This window comes from Echiichthys vipera (assembly GCF_963691815.1).
Source record: "Echiichthys vipera genome assembly, chromosome: 15".
Lineage (NCBI taxonomy): Eukaryota > Metazoa > Chordata > Actinopteri > Perciformes > Trachinidae > Echiichthys > Echiichthys vipera.
The window spans coordinates 10,082,708-10,102,735 of NC_139840.1; the positions used below are offsets into that span (position 1 = coordinate 10,082,708).

The window sequence follows — 20,028 nt, forward strand, 5'->3', positions numbered from 1 at the left end:
AAAATTTTTTTGGCAGTTTTTCAAGCTTTTATGATATAGGACAGAGAGGAAATGGGGTGAGAGAGAGAGAGGGGGAGAAATGCAGCATAGGGACGCAGGTTCGGAGTCGAATCCGCGGCCGATGCCTTGAGGACCTTCAGCCTCTTTACATGGGGCGACTGCTCTAACCACTCCCCGCCCCCTAATTATTCTTTATTTTAACTTGCACTACTTTATTGTTGTGACTTGCGTGATCCTCCTTCTTTTCTTAAACATATTTTATTCGCACTGTTGGAGGAAGTCTTACACCTGAGAGTTTCATTAGAAACGGCTGCTTCCCTGTTGTCCTATATTAAACGCTCTGACGAATAAATAATCGTGTTTAATAAGCTCACAAGAGGGAGAGTTCAGGGAAACGTTGGTGGTTAGTATTTAAGCTTAATAATAATCGTGTTTAAGCTCCAATGAGTTGGAAAGTTGTGAAGAAGAGATCTGCACTTAATAACCAAAAGGCTGAAAACATCCTCTTTCTCTACTATTTTTGCACATTGTGATGAGCAGAGCGAGGTCAAGGAAATGCTTTGAAGGGAGATTTTTCTACCTTCTCTCAGACTTTTAGACTTTTGGCAAAGCTGGTTTCTATGGTTGTTTCTAGGATCCTTTTTTTTTCTAATAGCAAAATGTCTGCAGTGTCTGAAACCACATTTATTTTAAGGTCGGTGTTGAAAATTTCATAGATAAATGATAACATCCCTGAGATCTTTCTCGCATGTTCTTCTCTCTAACCCACTGGCTTCCAACCTTTTTCTATCATTTCTATCACCGAGTAAACTGACAATGCCTGATTGAGTGATATATTTTGTGCACATTTCATATTATATTCAATGCGTGACAATGACAGCGCAGTACAACAGATAAGGTGAACATATAACCCAAAAAGTGAAAGCAGTAACTGCAGGAAGTTGGTGTAAAATGAGCAATTTGGATGAATGAGATGAGTCTTCCTGTTATTTTTTAGGAACCTTTGAAACAATTATCTTTCTGTATTTGTAATTGGATTTCTTATTTTTTACAATTACACATACTTCTCCCTGACGCTTGGCCAATTGTCTTTGGTTTAACTGCATATTTTTGTTATAAGGCTGTTTAGCAGCGAGGGAAGGCTCTGTGAATGTAGCTTGTGTTCTTCATGTCCTCATCCTGTTTATATCTTAGAGAATAATCCTTCACAGAAATGAATAAAATGCTGACATATAGTCGTACACCCCTTAATATCAAGTAGGCCTTGTAAAACCCATTGAGGCTTTGCCGACCCCTAGTGGGGGCCAGGAACCCCAGTTTGGGAACCAGTGCTTTAAGTCCTCATCTCCTGTCATCTCTCTACTGTTACTGTCTAATAAAAGCCTAAAATGATAAAAGATACGCTTTAAATGTGGCGTTCCTGCAGCCAGGGTCATATAAAACAGAGGTTCAGCCATCGTTTTTACTGTTTTCAGTTCATATATCGATAACAGCAACACCTGTAGCCTGCAGCATGAATCAATACACAAAAGAAAATACCATCCAATAAAATAAAACCTTATGGAAGCTTTTAATACTCAGCTGTTGTTTAGATGGTCAGAATGGACTTGATTCTGTTGGTTGTTTTGTTGCACTGGATTGTGTTTTACTGGGGAAGTATTTCTGATACTACAGACAAACCTTCACACTTTGCATAATTACTCATTATTCTCTTTTTTACTTTTCTTTGTTTTTGCTGCTTTTAAACCCGAACCCTTTTAAACCCGAACCCTTTTAAACCTGAACCCTTTAAACCTGAATTAGACCCACTCTAATTATTCTCTAACGTGTGTAGTTAATTTCGTTTCTTATTTTTCAGTGACAAAAAAAAAACAACAAAAAATGACACTAACGCTGCTTTTATTTTGTCAATGTTAATTTAGGTGAAATGTCACAGATGGTGTTGCGACCTCTGTTGTCCCTCAGCAGCAGCAGGAAATATTCTCAAGGTGCGTGTTTGTGTGTATGTGTGTGTGTGTGTGTGTGTGTGTGTGTGTGTGTGTGTGTGTGTGTGTGGGTGTTGGTGTGTGTGTGTGTGTGTGTGTGTGTGTGTGTGTGTGTGTGTGTGTGTGTGGGTGTTGGTGTGTGTGTGTGTGTGTGTGTACACAGGTGCCAGGAGCCCCAACGTGACCCCATGTGGGGGGTTATGTGAGTCTGTTTACTGTCATGTAACCCTGTTAATCATGACAAACCCGTATTTAACCATCCTGTACAGTGCCTTTGTGTCCAACATAAGTTTGAGAAACACTACCTGGCTGATTGATTATAAGTGATCGATGTACGTTTCTGTATTTTAGATTGTTTAATACTTCCATTTAGGTTTCACTTTTGAAAAACAATTTACTAAAAACATTAGAAAGAGCTTAGTTTTGACTAGGTAGGCAAATAAGTAGGGCTGCACCAGTTTATTATCACTGATTTTAGTTAAAAGGTTGAAAAGGCTTTTGAAGCAGTTAATTCATTTTTTTAAATCACCTTTTCAGGTGAAAGGTGATTTGAAAGGTTGTTTGAATGATTGAATTTGTGCTCATTCAAAGATTGCGTAATGAAGGGCTGAATGACTTAAGATTTCTTTGTTTTCCTGGTACAAAAGGGTCAGGAAATAACATTAATAAAACATTGGATTTCAGTGCTTTCCTACAAACAAGCCAAGATAAACAGTATCAGGCTCCGAGAGCTGAACAACTAAATTAGTGATAAAATTGGTTACAACTGTGTTTGACAAGTCTGATTGTCTGCCATGAGGAAGGTCATTAATAATTTGCGTTTTTTCTGCACGTACACACAAAATCAATTCTTTGTAATAAATAGCACGGCCTCACAATGCTGCCAGTGTAGGAATAAAATCAGGTGTGTGTCTGCGCATGATGGAGACGATGAGGTGGGCAGTCGTGTTCGCAAGAAAAGGTATGCGAGTGGGTTTTCCCATATTCCCCATATTTTGACACATAGCAAACGCTCAGTTGTATTTAGTCACATTAATGATGGCTGCATTCCTTTAATGGTACATGCTGGCACACTGGAATAGCTTACTATACTTAATGCTTAATACACTTAAAGGAACTGAGCCATCGTTTGCGTTATCAAATTCCACTGCGTTCGTCAAGTCAGAATGGGCTGCATGAGCGGTGATGCAAAGGTGGCACACTCAAATGTAAAAGAAATCCACCAGGTGTTAAAATGCATCAATATTCAATTCTCATATATTTCTGGTAAAAGTCTGACCAATCATTTTATTTGATAAAAATGAAATGATTTGCCGAGTTTCCTGCCTGTCATCTGTCGCAGCGCCCCTTCCAGTTGCCCACCACTGTCACTGCTTACGAGTCGTGGGCGGAGGGAGTGTCAGAGGTCAGGCAGGGGGAAGAGGGTGGGTCTTTGGACGGAGGTTGTTCATGTTGCTTTAAAGAAAAACATAATATAATAAATACATTTTTTAAAAAAGCTTTGGAATGTTGATGACCACTGAATTAACTCTCCATGACAGGGTACAGAAAAAAAACATGATGATACAGTATATTTGTATATAAAGTATATGATCAAAACAAATATGGAGTGATTTTTTGGCTGATAAAGTGCAGTGTCATCTGCTTCTTTAAGATTCCTTACCTTGATATTTGTGCTCCATCTATGAGTCGGTGTGGCCGGTTCTTTCCTTGATCATCTACTGACCAGTCAGACTCATTTATCCATCCAGGGGAAAACCTGGTGCCTCTGCATCAACCAGGCTTTGATGTATCCGGGGGCAGCTAACAAGTCATTCCTCTCTGAAGTGTAATAGCTGGAAATTGAGCCTTTTGATCTTCCGCTTCTTTATTTTCATCTCGTTTGCAGCCGCAGGGCTTTGCCTGAAAGCAAAAATTTTAAGGCATTTGCATTTAATTGACAGTGTATGGCTTAATCTGTTTTGAGTGGTAAACCGCTTACTGCACCAGAACATTTCATAATGATGTTTTTGCTATATACTGATATTTAAAGGTCCAGTGTGTAGGATTTAGTTGCCACCAAATGAAAATTCTCCCTTGTGCCGAGCATGTAGGAGAACATAAGGCGGCTGATACGAAAACACGATAGGGCCTCTCTAGAGCCACTGTTTGTATTTGGGCTACTGGGATCATTCTTAGATGTTGTAAACACTGAAGAAAACATACTTAGATACATAGATCCTCCTAAATCCTACACACTGCACCTTCAATAAAACTTTTCAGTTTGCATTTACACTCACAAACCATAAATGCTTCCTTTACAGAGATATATCTTTAGAAGAAGAAGAAAGAAGAATTCCTTTATTCGTCCCGCAATGGGGAAATTCAATTTTCACTCTGTTTTTTCATTTTACACACACACACAGGCCCGAAATACACACACAGGACCTATATACATGCAACTAGTGGAGAGATGTTAGAGCGAGGGGGCTGCCAGTGACCGGCGCCCCGAGCAGTTGGGGGTTCGGTGCCTTGCTCAACAGCACCTCAGCAGTTCCCAGGAGATGAACTGGCACCTCTCCAGCCACCAGTCCACACTCCATTCATGGTCCACACAGGGACTCAAACCAGCGACCCTCCGGTTCCCAGCCAAGTCACCTATGGACTGAGCTACTGCCGCCCCTTTATATACAGTCTGTGGTCCACAAGTGAAAAAACAACACCATCCCATTCCTCTGGAGGAACATGCCACCGACAAATCAATTTGCTTCTGCACTAATTGGACTTGGCCTGAGTCCTGATGGCTGGCAGGATGAGAGTCATCAGTCAGACTGGCTGAGAACCAGCACAGAGAAACGGAGAGGAGAAAGGTCAGTTCAGCCCCGTTCATCTCCACATAATAGATCCCCTTTTACGTCCCTCTCCTCGACCCCCAATCATCCCAGCGAACACGCGGTCACCCAATCTTTCCTGAATCCTCTGCCATTCCGTATTAAACTACTTTTATACTGGAAATACAGTGTGAACCACCCAATAGCTGCTGAGACATCTCATATAGATTTCGACCAGTTGGCAGAGCTACTTGGAAATAGGATCAGCAACGCTTTTACAATTCATCCTGTGGGGAACGTGAATGTTTTAACCAAATTTCATGGGAATCCATCAAATAGCTGTTATGAAATTTCAGTCTGGAGCAAATTGAGGACTGACATTAGCATCTCTAGAGCTAGAGTCGCTCGCACGGCTAAAAGGTTTAACGCCCTGACTCATCAAATCAGCGCGCTACTGTGATGTGAATGTGACAATATATTACTGAATTAGGTCAATTAGGTCTTTATATAATCAGGAATAACTGGGACATTTTTTTAAAAATTGGATCTATTTCCATTACCATTCAAAATGATGTATATTTTCAGCTCCTCAGATATTTTATAGAACAACATATCCACATTCCTGCTCATCTAAAGCAGGAGAACACCCTGATTGTTTTATAACATTCCTACTGGTGTGTCCCTCATGACTCCACTTTGCTAATAGTTTACTTCATGTCTGAAATAAAGCTGGCTCTATACAAAGACAGCCATTGATGACACACGGCTGCAAAACCTCGCAGAGAGCAACGTCTCTAATTCAGACATCAGAATCTGTCTGAGGGAGAGAACACACATCTGAACCACAGCAAGGTAAGAAATGATATTCAGTCACGTACATAAAAAATAAAAAGTATTGTTGACTCACTTAAACACTTTTTAGGAGTGAAAATGGTACTGTATTCATTAGCCTAAATCAAAGTTGTATTTCATTGTGTTTAAAGAAATTGTGTAAAAAAAGCTTTTCACATATAAAATAATTACTTTTTCTGTTGTGAAACCATTTCCCTGCTTTACAGCAGTTACCGCTGCCTTATCAACACATGCTGTTCGTAATTTCATTTAATTTAATTTGTATGTCATGGTAAATAAACTACTGCAGGTAACAAAGGCCCGTCTCGACCATGAAGTTATCTTTTGTTGTGGTTTTTGCCTTCATCCTCCCACTCATCGGGGCTCAGGTGCCCCACTGGGGACCTTGTCCAGAACCATCGGTTCAACAGGCCTTCACCCTTAAACAGGTACAAGTTACTTTGTACAGAAAATGGTGCATACATTGGCAGACTGACGCCCAGTGGTGTCCCATGGGGACGTTTACATGACATGAGCAGCTTTCCCTTTTCTTTTGTGCTAATTCAAAATGGGAAAACACTCTTTTTTTCAGCATTAACCAATGCTTTGAATGTGTGATATTCCTAATGTGTCAATAATTTACAGTGTATAGTGTTTAGCATTCATAGGCTGTAAAGCAACATGTAATAAATGTTTTAACTGTCAAACGTGGTATAAAGATATAGTCCTACATTATTATTGTTATACATCACTAATTAAATGTTTCTATACTGCTCATAAATGCCAAATAGGGGTTTAAAGGAAAGTGTTATTTGATTAGTAAACAAAGCTACGTCTATGTGCATTTTTAACATATTATTGCACTGTTGTTTATGACTACTGTAGCCGCGCACGTGTGCTCATATTTTTGTATATGTGCAGGTGAGACATGCATTTGTGTGTATGTGTGATGATACGCATGTTTTCCTGATTCTTGTACATGCTTTCTTTTTGTTTATGGTTTTTGTCTCTGCTCTATGAAGCACCTCTGGTGACTGTTACAGGTCTTTTTATCTTTGCTATATAAATAAAAGTGTTAAAAGTGGAATTTTTTGTAAATAAAAATGACATTATTTTCCTCTGAAATGTACATGTAGTGGAATACAAGTGTAACGTAGCAAAATATGGACATACAAAGTCAAAATTGAGTTAATACTAAGCTACTATCCATCACTGATAAATAATATCTTTTTAAATTCTACTGAAGCCACTAAAACATGTAGATTTATTCATACTCTCCGCTCACAGGGCTCTGAATTGTCTTTGAACTCGTGCTTGTCTTTGCCCTTAACAGTTCATGGGGAGATGGTTTGAAATTGCCAAGCTGCCGGCCCAGTTTGAGAAAGGCCGGTGCATCGAAACCAATTTCACCTTGACAACAGACAGCTCCATTCGAGTGGTCAGCTCTGAAATACTGTGAGTCCTTTCTGCAGTTTCTCTTTTGTGCAAATATAGCGTCAAGAGGTAACATTTGTATGGTGTGCATTTCCCTTAATCCAACATGAAATTTGACTGTGTGGTATAAAACAGAAAAGGAGAGGTGAGGAAAATCGAAGGGATTGGAGTCATAGAGGATATCAAGAATCCGGCTAAACTGGGAATAAGTTATTCCTACGGTGAGAGAGACATTTTATACATGTTTCAGTAAACTGTGTGTTGTTTAGGGAGTCAGCGGATAATGTCAGTCGTCTTACTTTTTCTCCTTGTGTCAGATCAGGAGAAAACATTGTAGGTGATCTGCTTTTGATCTTGTTTTGTGCTCCTTACCACCACAGTCCTGCCCTACTCCCCTTACTGGATCCTGTCCACTGACTACGTGAACACGGCCCTGGTGTATTCCTGCACGGATATCCTGAGGCTCTTTCATGTCGACTTTGCCTGGATCCTGGGCCGGACACGAACCCTGCCGGACACCACTGTCCAGGAAGCCATGGAGACCTTTGCCAAGAACAACATCGACGTAAGCAGGATGATCCCGAGCAGGCAGCAAGGCTGCGACAAAACTCTCTGAGCAGCAATGGAAATGAAGCACAGGACGATGATTGTTGACAGGAGGGAAAATGATTGATCATGTGTTTCAGAAGAAAGATTTTTAACTAATATCGTGATGATTATGATGAAAGAATGTAGTGGAGGGTTGACTCAACTCCGTCTCAATTTGTCTATGAGTGGAAAACAACTTTCCTGCCTTTTTTGAGACAATGAAAATATTTACAGCACAAAATAACAGCATGCTTATACAGTGCTTTATAGTATGTTGTTAGATGTGAGGGTGTTTTATGTACAACAGCTTAAGTGAAGTCATAGTCATATCTACAGATTTATTTAATACACCATCCCTGGTTTCAATATCACAAGAGAGTAATGTTCTGCACAGAATTAGCTTTTTATTTTGTTATGATGAACAATGTGTTTCATTTGCAGGATAATATAGGTTAATTATATTAAGTAAATAGGATGTTTATGCCACAAACTGGAAACATAAAGGATCTAATTAGAGTGAATAAAAGTTAGCTAAACTTGCTTCATGTGATCTTCTTTTAATTCTTTGCAGCGTATTCTTAATGAAATCTTACTGCATGCAACAGAAGGTAGTTCAGAGGTTTCTGAACCCACATAGAGAGTTTAACAGACCAGGTATATGTTTGACATTTGTAAAATGTTTACAGCTTCATATCTTAGTAATTATATATAATATTTCCTAATATTCTCTCCAGTCATGATTTCACCTTCAGTTGTACCCTTAAGTAGAACAGACAAAGAGTTAAAGTTTGCCAGTAATGATGAGTATGTCATATATATAAAACAAATTGTAGGGTGAATGTGGTAGCCTAAACTACCTATTACAGTATTGTAATGTTGTATAAAACCTGTATGGCATTGGTCACAGTAACATAAGAAAGAAACTAATTTTGTATTAAAGATGCATATGTATATATATATAAAGATATATATATATATATCTTTATACATATTTGATTTATTTTGGTCAAATGGAAAAGCAAATAATGAAAATAAATTGTAATAATAATAACGTAACGTAAAGAAACTAATTTTGTATTAAAGATGCATATGTATATATGCATATATATATATATATATATATATATATATATATATATATATATATATATATATTTATATATATCTTTATACATAGTTGATTTATTTTGGTCAAATGGAAAAGCAAAAAATGAAAATAAATTGTAATAATAATAAACCTCAGAAAAATAATATAATAAATCATATCAATGTAATAAAGAAACGGTTTGCCCCGGTGATTTCTGGACAACATATATATTAATAGGCGTGTGTGTTGAATTAAAAATAATTGATAAGCCTACACAATTTAATAATTTAAAGCGTACCTGCAAACTACTGCGGAACCTTTGCGTCGTGACTCGACTTTCACGTCGGATTTGTTTTCACCGGGCACCGCATTAGCTTGGCGCTGTAGCTTCGTGCTTGATGAATATCTGACGATAGAAACTCGTGGTTTTGTTCACCGATGCCACTAAAGGATCAGTCCAACTCGACCGTCGCCATGAAACCAGCTGTGGATGAGATGTTTCCTGAGGGCGCGGGACCGTACGTTGATCTGGACGAGGTTTGTTTACGTTAACGGTTGGCTAACTCGCTAGCTTAACGTTAGTTACCGTTAGATACTAAACAGATGGCGTTAGGTAACAACCAGCTTTACTACTTTTTAATTTTTTTTATTGCATTATTATTGTGGCTGTTCAACGTTAATTGCTAAACGTTATGAATAATAATGAATATATATTAAATAAATAATATACGTTAACGTTAGTTTGTAGGCATGGTAACGTTGACGTTAACTTACTTGCAAGTTAGCTACTAACTGTGCGACAATGTAATGGCCACATATCACAGTAGAAATGTTTAAAACAGTCGATAACACTGCAGTATATCTTATGTATTTACAGTTTAAAATAAACACTGTGCTCTAACATGTACGTATCACCCATTTATTTATAAAAAAGGTGTATTCAGAACCTCCCTGCAGTGAAATGCGCCCCCTGTCAGTCTGTCAGTGTATAATTAATATTATAAGGCTGTTGTTTCGACCTAAATGAGTAGCTTATATACAGTAACGCAATAAAAAGCACATACTTTTAAACCTATGAATTGCAAAACAAGCTGTGATTATATTTAGCCTTATGAAACTACAAGTCAAATACATTCAACTTGCTAAAAACAATCCATTTAATTTTTTTGTAATATGACTGGGGCATATTTCCACAGGGCATACAAAAAGGTGTTGTATGGTGTTCGCTTTTGTGTTGAGAAGAACATCACTTGTTTACAGTCTTTAAGAGTGTAAAGACTGTAAGTAACCAGCGTTCTTCTCTTCTATCTCCTTCATGAATAATTAAATGAATACGGCACAAAAGTTACGTCTATAGACATATACAGATACTGTACATGACCAAAGTAGTCTAATCTACTAAGTTACCCATTCAATATTAATTCCTTTGCACTATTTGCATTTGTGTACAGTCTGCATAATATATATATATATATATATATATATATATATATATATATATATATATATATATATAAGTGGTTCTTTTTGCTTTGTTGCTTTATATATACTGATGTTTCACCTACTTTCTTGTATAGAATAGTTATTTATTTAGTAATTTTTGACTACCTTTGTTAATTGTAGTGAAGCAAATCTAGCTGCCACTTGCATATTTCAACAGCACTTGGCTACTTTCCAACCCTGGTTTGATTCTTCCTTCCTATTAGTTGTTCTGTGTGTAAGTACAGTGAGAGCAACTTGAAGCCAGAGTCAAACTCCTTGTATGTTTACACATACCCGGCCACTAAAGCTGATTCCAGCTAATTTTACAAATTGACATTTCTCAAGTATTCATGAGGAGCCAACAAACAAAACGCTGCCTTTGAATTGACAAGCTGTCAGTATGTTGGGATTAAAGAAACTAAAAATAGGGTTTAACTTTTTCTAGTGCCATAGGAGTACAACATATACAGTCGTTGGAGATGTATTTTTGACCACAACTCATTTATAATTACAAATGTATTCAACATGATTGTAAGAGGCTGTTTGTCTGTCTTTCTTGGGTTGAATTTGTGCTGCACGTTTGTTCTCTGGCAGGCTGGGGGAAGCACAGGACTGCTGATGGACCTGGCTGCCAATGAAAAGGCAGTTCACTCAGACTTCTTCAATGGTAAACTCTTTCTTCATACATCTTGCTCCGCCTTACGTTGTATTGTTTACAAAATGGCAAACTGAGATTCTCAACAGCAAAACCATCAATCTACTTGAACCCTTCATAAAATATGGAGAAATACATACAATAGATAATAAATATCCTATATCTATATGCATATGTAATAATTTATTCAAAATTCGATACACAACAGTTCAAAGCTACTTTGTGTCAAATTTGGCTCAGATTCAGTCACGATTCATCTAAGATTTGAAAAAATTGTATATATTAAATTGTATATGATATAAAAGAATTATGAGCCAAATGCCCAAAATATACTGCAACATCAATTCTGCTAAATAGCGGGTAAATGATACATAAGGCACCATTTGGGGTCGTCCCCAAAGATACATTTCTTTCTGAAATGCTGCAGACCGGGTTCGTGTCCAGTGTTTTAACAATGCTTTATGTGTCTGGAGATGAAATAAATATATTACTCCAGTTATTGCCTTCATCTGTGAGGAGGTTGGACCCAGATAGTGCGGTTGATGGTGCCACTGATCATTTTATAGCACCATTGAATGTTCTAAGTACAAGAAATCCTCCGTTGAGTTGTCCTTTTTCTGCAGAATTAGTACCAGCCCTAGTTCACATGAGCCGCTGTTGTGTTTAATCATAATACAAACTCCAGAGACTTTCTCATCAAATCTGGCGACTTTCTAAATCCTCCTCCATCCAAGAGAGAAATCTGTCGTCTGTTTCTGGTGTTTTGGACTCTGATGAAGAATCACTCTGTAGTTAGTGTCCTCAATGAGCTGCTGTGAGCCCCTTCCCCATCCCAAAGCACTCACAGGCCGGAACTGTCTTGTTACTTTTTGCGACCTTCTTGGTTTGGCAACCTTATTTATAAAAAGCAACTAGCGACCAATTTAGCGACTTATTCAGACCATCAGGGAAAAGGGAGAAATATATGGTCTGGCTGATTCATTTCAATGCATGTGTCTGTGGGTCCGTGTCTCTCTCCACGCAGCAGCACTGTTGTTGTTATGTGACGCCGCAGGGGATAGAGGCTGGAGGTAGGGCGATAACAGCATCGTTAACAGAGTATGCAGGACACTTCGACATGTGGACCAGAGGAGCCAGGGATCAAACCACCGATGTCTCGAATGGAGGATGACCTGCTCTACCTCTAAGCCACAGCCGTCCCAATTGTGTCTAGAAGCATTTTGCTCTGCACCGTTGATAACACGCCTTGGAAATCGAAATTGAGCTGGGAGGGCCTAAACTATTACACATTTGCGATAAGTCCGGTGATGCCAGGCTAGGGATCACCATGCTCTGTTGTCATTTTGCCTGAAGAACCAGTAGTCATTGAGAAAACAGGGCTCTAAAGTGTATTAAAATATATTTTACAAGTTTAAGTTTTATTTTCCAGGGTAGTTGTTATTCATCTGATGCTTAATAGAAGCTGGGAGATTTCACACGAAAATGTCACATGCAAGGGTCTCTTCCTTACTTCCTGCTTCCGACGCCCGTGTTTGGACCGCAACCACTTTTGAATCCTTACTTTCAGACAAAAATGTAAACACCTGGCAAAATACTCAAAACTGCCTCTATGACACTACTGTACGTGTGTCAAGGACCACATTTCGCCATGACAACACACACACACACACACACACACACACACACACACACACACACACACACACACACACACACACACACACACACACACACACACACACACCTGAAGGTAAAAACTATACCAGCGCCGCTGTCACGGCTTGGAAACATGCAACTGTTTTCATGTTAGTAATTCAGGCAGATGCAGCTTGTCCATTATTGTGAATTTGAAAGGCACATTTTTATGACTAAGTTATGCAAAAATTCAAGGAAATCCAAGAGATTTATTGGCAAGGAGAGGGATGTGTCACACACAACAACACAAACCCCCACATTTTGACAAAAAGCCTTGTAGGTTATTTAGAATTTAAGATTTTGGCAGACGAGTAGTTTTTTAGAAATTCACACAGAATTATTATCCATTTAAGCTTGGATTTGACTCAACATGCTTTATCTCTGGCTTTTGCGTTGCTTTCATGAAAGGGGTCGTAAAAGACGATTTGGCTGTAATGATCCTATCACAGGATTTCACAAATAGATGTATGATTATCAGTGCAAATGAATTTTGCTGCTCAGGTAATCTGAAGTGAACTGAGGAGGAGTCAGTCATCTTCTAAATAGAAATCAGGGCAGATTGAATCTATTAGCACATGTTGCTTTTCAACCCTGGGCGTCAGAGCGCTGCTGGTTTCACAGCGGGAAATCACTTTACTGGCCCCAAAACATTCCTTGTACCCCCGCCCCCCTTTTTACAAACTGTGTTTTATAATGTAGTGTGATCTCTTGTCCCGAGGCGCAGCTACATCAAACAGCCACGACTTCTCGCCATATGCGACGCAGATTCCATGCGCGCTTCTCAGCAGGAGCTCTGTGGATGTGCTTTGTATGAGGCTCATTTAGGGTGGCAGGCTTTATTTCCTTCTGATAGAGATGTGTACCACTTAAATGTCTCCAGGCGCGATGAAAGCAGCTCCCAATCCCCTGGCCTACATTTCTAAAGGGATTTTAAATGTTAATTAATTTAAACAATCAGTGTCACACTGGCTCAGTTCTTTCACAGCCACAAGAGTGACAGTTTGTGCTAATTAATGTTATTTCACACTGAAATATTCAGGCTGCAGCAGTTCTGTAGAAAAAATAAATCCAGCGTGTTGAAACAGTTTAGGTTTAAGTCCTCATGATTTTATATAGCTTTTTCTTTCTAGACTAACAGGAAACTGCTGTATAATCAAACTGTTACTGCAAGTAAAACAACAGTAAAACAATCTGTATGAGATAGATAACATTTGTGTAGTGTCAGTGTTAAGCATGTTTAAAATCTTATATGAACTAGGCCTGTGAATGTTCTCCTTTGTCTACGTCATTGTTATCCCCAAAGAAATTTAAGTCAAAAGCAAAAGAGTATGAACTAGGAATCCAACATTAATGACAGGTGCAAAATCTGGGAATGTTTATTACAAAAATTGGACTAAACCCGAGTTTTGATTAGTTACTGTGATCGGAGGGAAATTAAACCATCTATCATTTACTGGAGCCGGTGTCTGGGGATGTCTTAATGAACATCCAGCCCCTGCACCTACAGATTATTGCTGCCTTACAAGATTCAAACGAAGGGTTTTGCAAAGTCCCTTCAAAGTCGACGTATCGCGATGACGTCAATCAATGTGTGTGACGTGTTACGGTGTGATGACGTATGGAAGAAGGCAAGAAACATTCGCACGGCCCTGGCCCGTTTGTACTCACACTGCCTGGGCCTCGGGGGGAGAGGGGGGGGGGGCAAGTACCCTAAAGCATGGGGCACGATATGGACGGACAGTGTGAGTGCGCCCTTAGACATGTGTTACTGTAACTGTTTGTTGACACTGAATATAAAATACTGGAGGCCACGCCCACAGTATCCCGAATTTCACCCATTCTCATTCCCATTCATTGATACTTTAGCTGCTGTCAATTCTTCTGAATGGTTTATTGAATAGTTTAAATTGGATTATTAAACAGTTAACAGTTAATATGTATTGACAGTGTACAGAAACTGCAGTCTGGACATTTGATAAGTGATGCATGATGTGGCCAAAAGTGTGTGGACTTGTCTACAACAAACTGTCTACATACCTCTGTGTACTTTTGCAGATTAAGGGAAATCAAAATGCTACAATGCGGACCATGATATTTTAGATTATAAGGGGCTTCACACTTTGTAGCAACAGTTTGGGAAAGGCCTTTTTTCCCCTTGTTTTTCACCATGCACGTTTGAGCCTCCACATGTTTTTGGCCATATAGTGTATATGAAAAATATTGTCCCAGCAGTTGCAACAAGACCGAAGGAATGTTGTCACCTTAGCGTACATGTCTGTCTTTATATGCTTTGTTTTGTTGGGAAGGCTTTAATTAGAGCCAAAATGTTGTTTTTCTGTCATGTGCTGCCTGATTTCTATGTTCTGTGTGTTTGATGACACCTTTTGAAACAGCACAAGAACAAGAAGGATTTCGTGGATAACAAACTTAGTGCAAATTATTGTGTTGTCTGCACACAATGCACTGTGTGTAGACTGACTGCGAAACATTAAAGTACAGGGCGATCATGTAACGTTTCTTCTTACATTTGACTTTTTACTGACTTTTTTGCCACCAAGAAAAGATTCATTGATCAATCAATTTGTCTATCGAGAGAAAATTAACAAGCGCTTATTTTTGATAATCGAATAGCTGTCATTTTTCAAGAAAAAAGGCCAAAATCACTCATTGTCAATCTCATTGTTGTGCCTTAAATGGTGAAACAAACTAGCAATATTTTCCCAATACCCAAAGATTTATCTACAGCCCTTAAAGTTCTCAGGCACAGTGCCTTATTTCAGGCATATAGCAGTTTTAAATTCAGACGATAATTAATTCAACACATTGTGCAAATGTCCTCCTGAACAACCTTTCAGGCTCACAAGCATTTCATTCTTAAAACTCTAAAAACTCAATGTCAGAGACAACCGTAGTAGTTGGAGTATGAAAGCGGATTTTGCTTTGAGCTGTATCTTGTTGAGTGTTAAATGAAGGCTACCTGCAGAAACGGAGGATGTGGCACTTATTTCCATTCCCATGCCTGTTCATACACTTCTGCTGCCGACCTCTGACCTCACAAACAGTCAGACTCACAGGAAGGCCGCGCGGCAGACTCCTCAGCAAGTGCATTCCCAGATCCTTTTACTTTTATCACCCTGCACCCTCGCCGCCAACCCTCTCAACCTATAACGCTGCTTTATGAGGAAATGTCTGGCTGTATTTGAAATACAGCCAGTGTTTCATTGTCTGGCTGTTATGTAACTTTAGTTTAATAATGATGTTTTTTGTTTCCACAGATTTTGAAGATCTGTTTGATGATGATGACATCCAGTGACAGAGACCAACATGTCTTCGGAGTAATGATAGATGATATTCACACGTTTTTTTTGTGGAAAGCAAACAGACCATTTTGTGTCTAATGACATACAATTTCCTTTCATAGTTGTCCTAGTTTTTTTTTTTTCAACCATCCTCAAAAAGTCATCACCAGCTCCAGATGTTGTGAAATTCTTAAGATCCCAAGGATTCCTTCATATATGGTATGTTAAAATTATGAGCTTGTATTGTGCTCATGTCTTCGACTGCTTCTAAAGTGGATTGCAGGTTTCGGTGTGCCGGAGAACACCTGTTAGGAGCGTAATTATACATGTGATGGGCAGAGGTTCCATATGCTGTCGCCCTGCTGCAGATGGCATATGATGAATGATGGTCGGGCTTAAATTATTTTTATGACTGTGTGGTAGTCACATACGTTCTGTGTGTTTTATATCTGTGTGTCCTGTTACGTCATGAATTTGCACATTTGTGTACAGTAGTTATACGGTACATCCACACCTCAAAAATCAATAAATAGCATTTTGTATATAGGAAGTCGTGTGTCCGATTCTCTTTATTTACTGTTCGATGATAATATTGTTTATTTTTAAAACACTGTTCTAGATACTCAAAATCATTGTACATAAACTAGTTTTACAAGATGAAGACAGAAATTTGGACAATGTTTCTATATTTAATTTAATGTGAGTTTAATGCTATTGTACAGACTTTGGGCAGTGATCAATAATATCTCAGGTCACCTGTCATGTCAGGTCAACCAAACCAACGTATTCTAATGTCGTATCCCCAAATACGATCAAAACCGGGACACAAATGCACTCAGTGATTTCAAACTCATTTTAAGAAACTAACAAAATTACACCAAGCATCAGTTTAATTCATTTTTATGTGCTGAGAAGATCTCATCTCGAGGTTCTTGAAGAAGTTCATTCAGGGCTTTGGGTTCAAATATCCATTTTGTTTAAGGACTTAAATATCTGCTATAAAATTAACATCAAGTTTGTGTTTTTAACTTTAAGTCCTTAAAGTGCTCAAAAAATGGAAAGAACTGAAACAATTGGTCGACTGACAGACAATCAACTGTCTTAATGTTTTCAGACAGAAATATCAAACTTTGCTTTGTTCCAGTTTCTCCCATGTGAACATTTGCTGCTTATCGCTGCATTATGTGACCAGAAGCACATCTTTGCGTCTTCACTATCAGTCAGACAAAGACATCTGAACCATGGACAGACTGAAGGATAATGAAAACCATTGTTAGTTGTGGCCTTTATGGCAAACTCCAGAAAACTGAACTACTGATCCAAGGTCAAAAATGAGCTTGGAACCTTTACCAAGTTTGTAATTGATATGGTCATTTATATAAGTATTAGTCTGGCTTACCGGATGTATTAATACCGGATGTACAATGCCGGGATAATGCCTGACGCATCAGGGGTTTAGCTCTGCCCAAGATGATTGTGATTGGTTTAAAGAGTGTAAAAAAGTTTCTCCCCCTATCCCGAAATGTTTACTTGTGCAGCCAGACGATACTCTAGCGCTCACACAGGGCTGTGGAAATAAGTCTGGCAATGCAAGATTATACAAATATTGAATTGTGCCATTATCTTACATGTTAAAACTACCAGATTAATTCCAGTTTACTGCAGGAATATGAAGTGCAACATGGTAAAGTAAATCCGAGGAACCTCTGGGATCAGACCGCTCTCAGACAGAGCGAGTGTGTTCATCAGTGCGATCAATAAACAAAATAAGAAATGGCAACTTTCGGAGATAAAATATGAGTGCTGCTGCGGCTTTCCGACTGCAGATTTCATCACCGCAGTCAGAAAGCGAGACTGCTTCAAAGAAATTGCGTACCGAACATGTGAGACCAGCCTAGTTTTTGCATTACAGTGTAAAGTGTTTTTCATTCATAGATTCTATCATTTGAGAAGTATTTACTGTATAATGAGACTGCCTCACTATCGGCACCAACGAGAATGCTGATATAAAGGTCAATAATATTTCTAGGTTTGGCCAACGGCATACTGGAGTCGTATTACTATTCAGCACAGGAGACTGAGACTGATAAGAGGCTTCTGGAGAACACAAAATGCAACTGCAGGTTCTACAAAATCAGCAGAACAATGGACTGTGCTGTCAGTTATGTACCACACAATGGTATTAATTACACTCAAAAACTTGATTGTGCATTTACCAGCAGTACACACAAAGCACTGTCTGTTGGGGATTCGTAAAATGAACCATGTTCATACTCAAGGATTGGAGTCAATTAACAAATGTGTCTGTATTAGCAGGAAATAATGTAATAATGTAAACCGTATTAAAAATGCTTTAGAAAGTCATGAATAGTCTGTCCAGCAAGGCATGATTGTCTGTGAATTTGTAAAGGAACAGAAATAATACTCTGCAGAATAAATGCCAATTGTGGAGCTCTTTAAGGAGATTATGTATTAAGAATCCCAGATTCTGGGTTTGCAGGACAATGCAGGGATTGGATTAGGTTATTACATTAAGACTCTACATAGCATCTTCAGCTGTATAGGCACAGTGGCACTTTAAGCAAAAAGCTAACTTTGCATGCCCACAATGACAATGCTAACACGTTTTCATGTTTCAGTTTAGCATGTTAGCATAATTAGCACTAGCCACAGAGTAGCTGAGGCTAATTTAGACAATATGGCAACAGAAATGTTTGTGAACGTAAATATTCACTCGTAAATCACAGATCTGTACAGCTTCAGTCTGTGATTGCACTGAAACACAGATGTAATGAAAATGAATGGAAAATCTGAATTGTCTGAGGTTTTTCTATACTATATAAGTTTTGTCTGAAGCACTAATAGTTCAGAGCCAGAAAATTAAACTGTGCATCTCAGCTACTGTTTTTCTTTGTTTCCATGGAAATACCAATAAATCATATTTAAAAAATATTTTTTCTTGTTAACCCAATATTTTAATTTTGATTATAATCACAGAGTTCCTGATGATTTATTTGTACAGTATGTGACACATAACTTGAACCACAACTAAAGTGCTAACATAAAAGCATTTGACAGGCATCGTCATTTTTACAAGGGTCTGTTTTTAATGAGCTTTTCTTTCACAAGTAGCATGAGACGCTTTATGGGGGTTTTCACCCAAATTTTTGTTAAGTTGTAAATTTTTCATGCACAGAAAGAGACAGACATCTCACCTAATGGCTGTTCAGCTTTAAGCTGAAGATGACAAGCATTTGTCTTCTACAATCCCAGTTAAAAATTGCAGGGATCGTAGCCAAGGTTGAGGTGTGCTGTGCGTAAGGGACACAGTCCTCGAGGACACACTGTATGACAGAAAGAATCAGAATTAAGGAAGATAACGTGTTAGGCAGAATCATCTGATTCCATTTTCTTTTCAATTTAATAACAAGGATTAAACTTGGGAGTGTGGAAACTAGTTAGGAATAGTCAGAGGCCTACAGGTTAGCTGAGCAAGAGTTGAATTTGCAGTATGATTAAAGGAGATGTATGCTTCCTCACAATACAAAAAAAAGGCCTGGGATTGCCTCCATATGTTTCTCACAGTTTCCCAATTTGTAATACAAGACGTTATATATATTTGGTGGTTTATATATATATTATGGTTTAAATAGCTAGCCTAAGTTATGGATAAATGTTTGAAAGAGATTAACTTAGCAAACAGTTAAGCCGGCCTGCATGGGACAGGGGGAGGCCCGCCCATCTAGACAAGTCTCACTTGAATTTATCTAATAGCTGCTGGAAAAGGTCCCTGAAGAAGCTGGTGATGAGTCACCTCCAAATACCCCTTGTCAGCTGTTTTAAAGGGAAATATGGATTGTTCGGAGTGATCTCGCCAAGTTGTCGACAAAAAATAACTCACTCTTCTGAATATTCAACTTATACCCCGATAGGTGTCCAAACTGATTCAGGATTGAAATAAATAAGAAGTCATCAGCATATAAGGAGGGTTTGTGAACTAGACCAAAACAAGTGATGCCTACAAACTCCTTGTGGGTTCTAAGCCAGATGGCTAACGGCTCGATGGCTATGTTGAACAACAAGGGTGAGAGCGGACAGCCCTGCTGGGTCCCACGTTTGAGAGGGAAATATTCTCCTCAAAAAGCTTTGTTTGGATTGTCGC

The 20,028-nt window shown here is 38.6% G+C and overlaps 2 protein-coding genes across 2 annotated transcripts; both read left to right on the forward strand.

Moving 5' to 3' along the window:
- Positions 1-5,587: 5,587 nt before the first annotated feature.
- On the forward strand, positions 5,588-8,188 carry apoda.1 (apolipoprotein Da, duplicate 1). The gene is made up of 5 exons (XM_083928815.1): positions 5,588-5,647; positions 5,937-6,075; positions 6,960-7,081; positions 7,196-7,281; positions 7,441-8,188. Exons 2-5 carry the CDS (start codon positions 5,959-5,961, stop codon positions 7,674-7,676), a joined length of 561 nt encoding a protein of 186 aa, XP_083784941.1. The 5' UTR covers positions 5,588-5,647; positions 5,937-5,958; the 3' UTR covers positions 7,677-8,188.
- Positions 8,189-9,102: 914 nt separating this feature from the next.
- Positions 9,103-16,281, forward strand: LOC310957378 (COP9 signalosome complex subunit 9). The gene is made up of 3 exons (XM_083927920.1): positions 9,103-9,272; positions 10,812-10,884; positions 15,843-16,281. Exons 1-3 carry the CDS (start codon positions 9,174-9,176, stop codon positions 15,878-15,880), a joined length of 210 nt encoding a protein of 69 aa, XP_083784046.1. The 5' UTR covers positions 9,103-9,173; the 3' UTR covers positions 15,881-16,281.
- Positions 16,282-20,028: the final 3,747 nt, after the last annotated feature.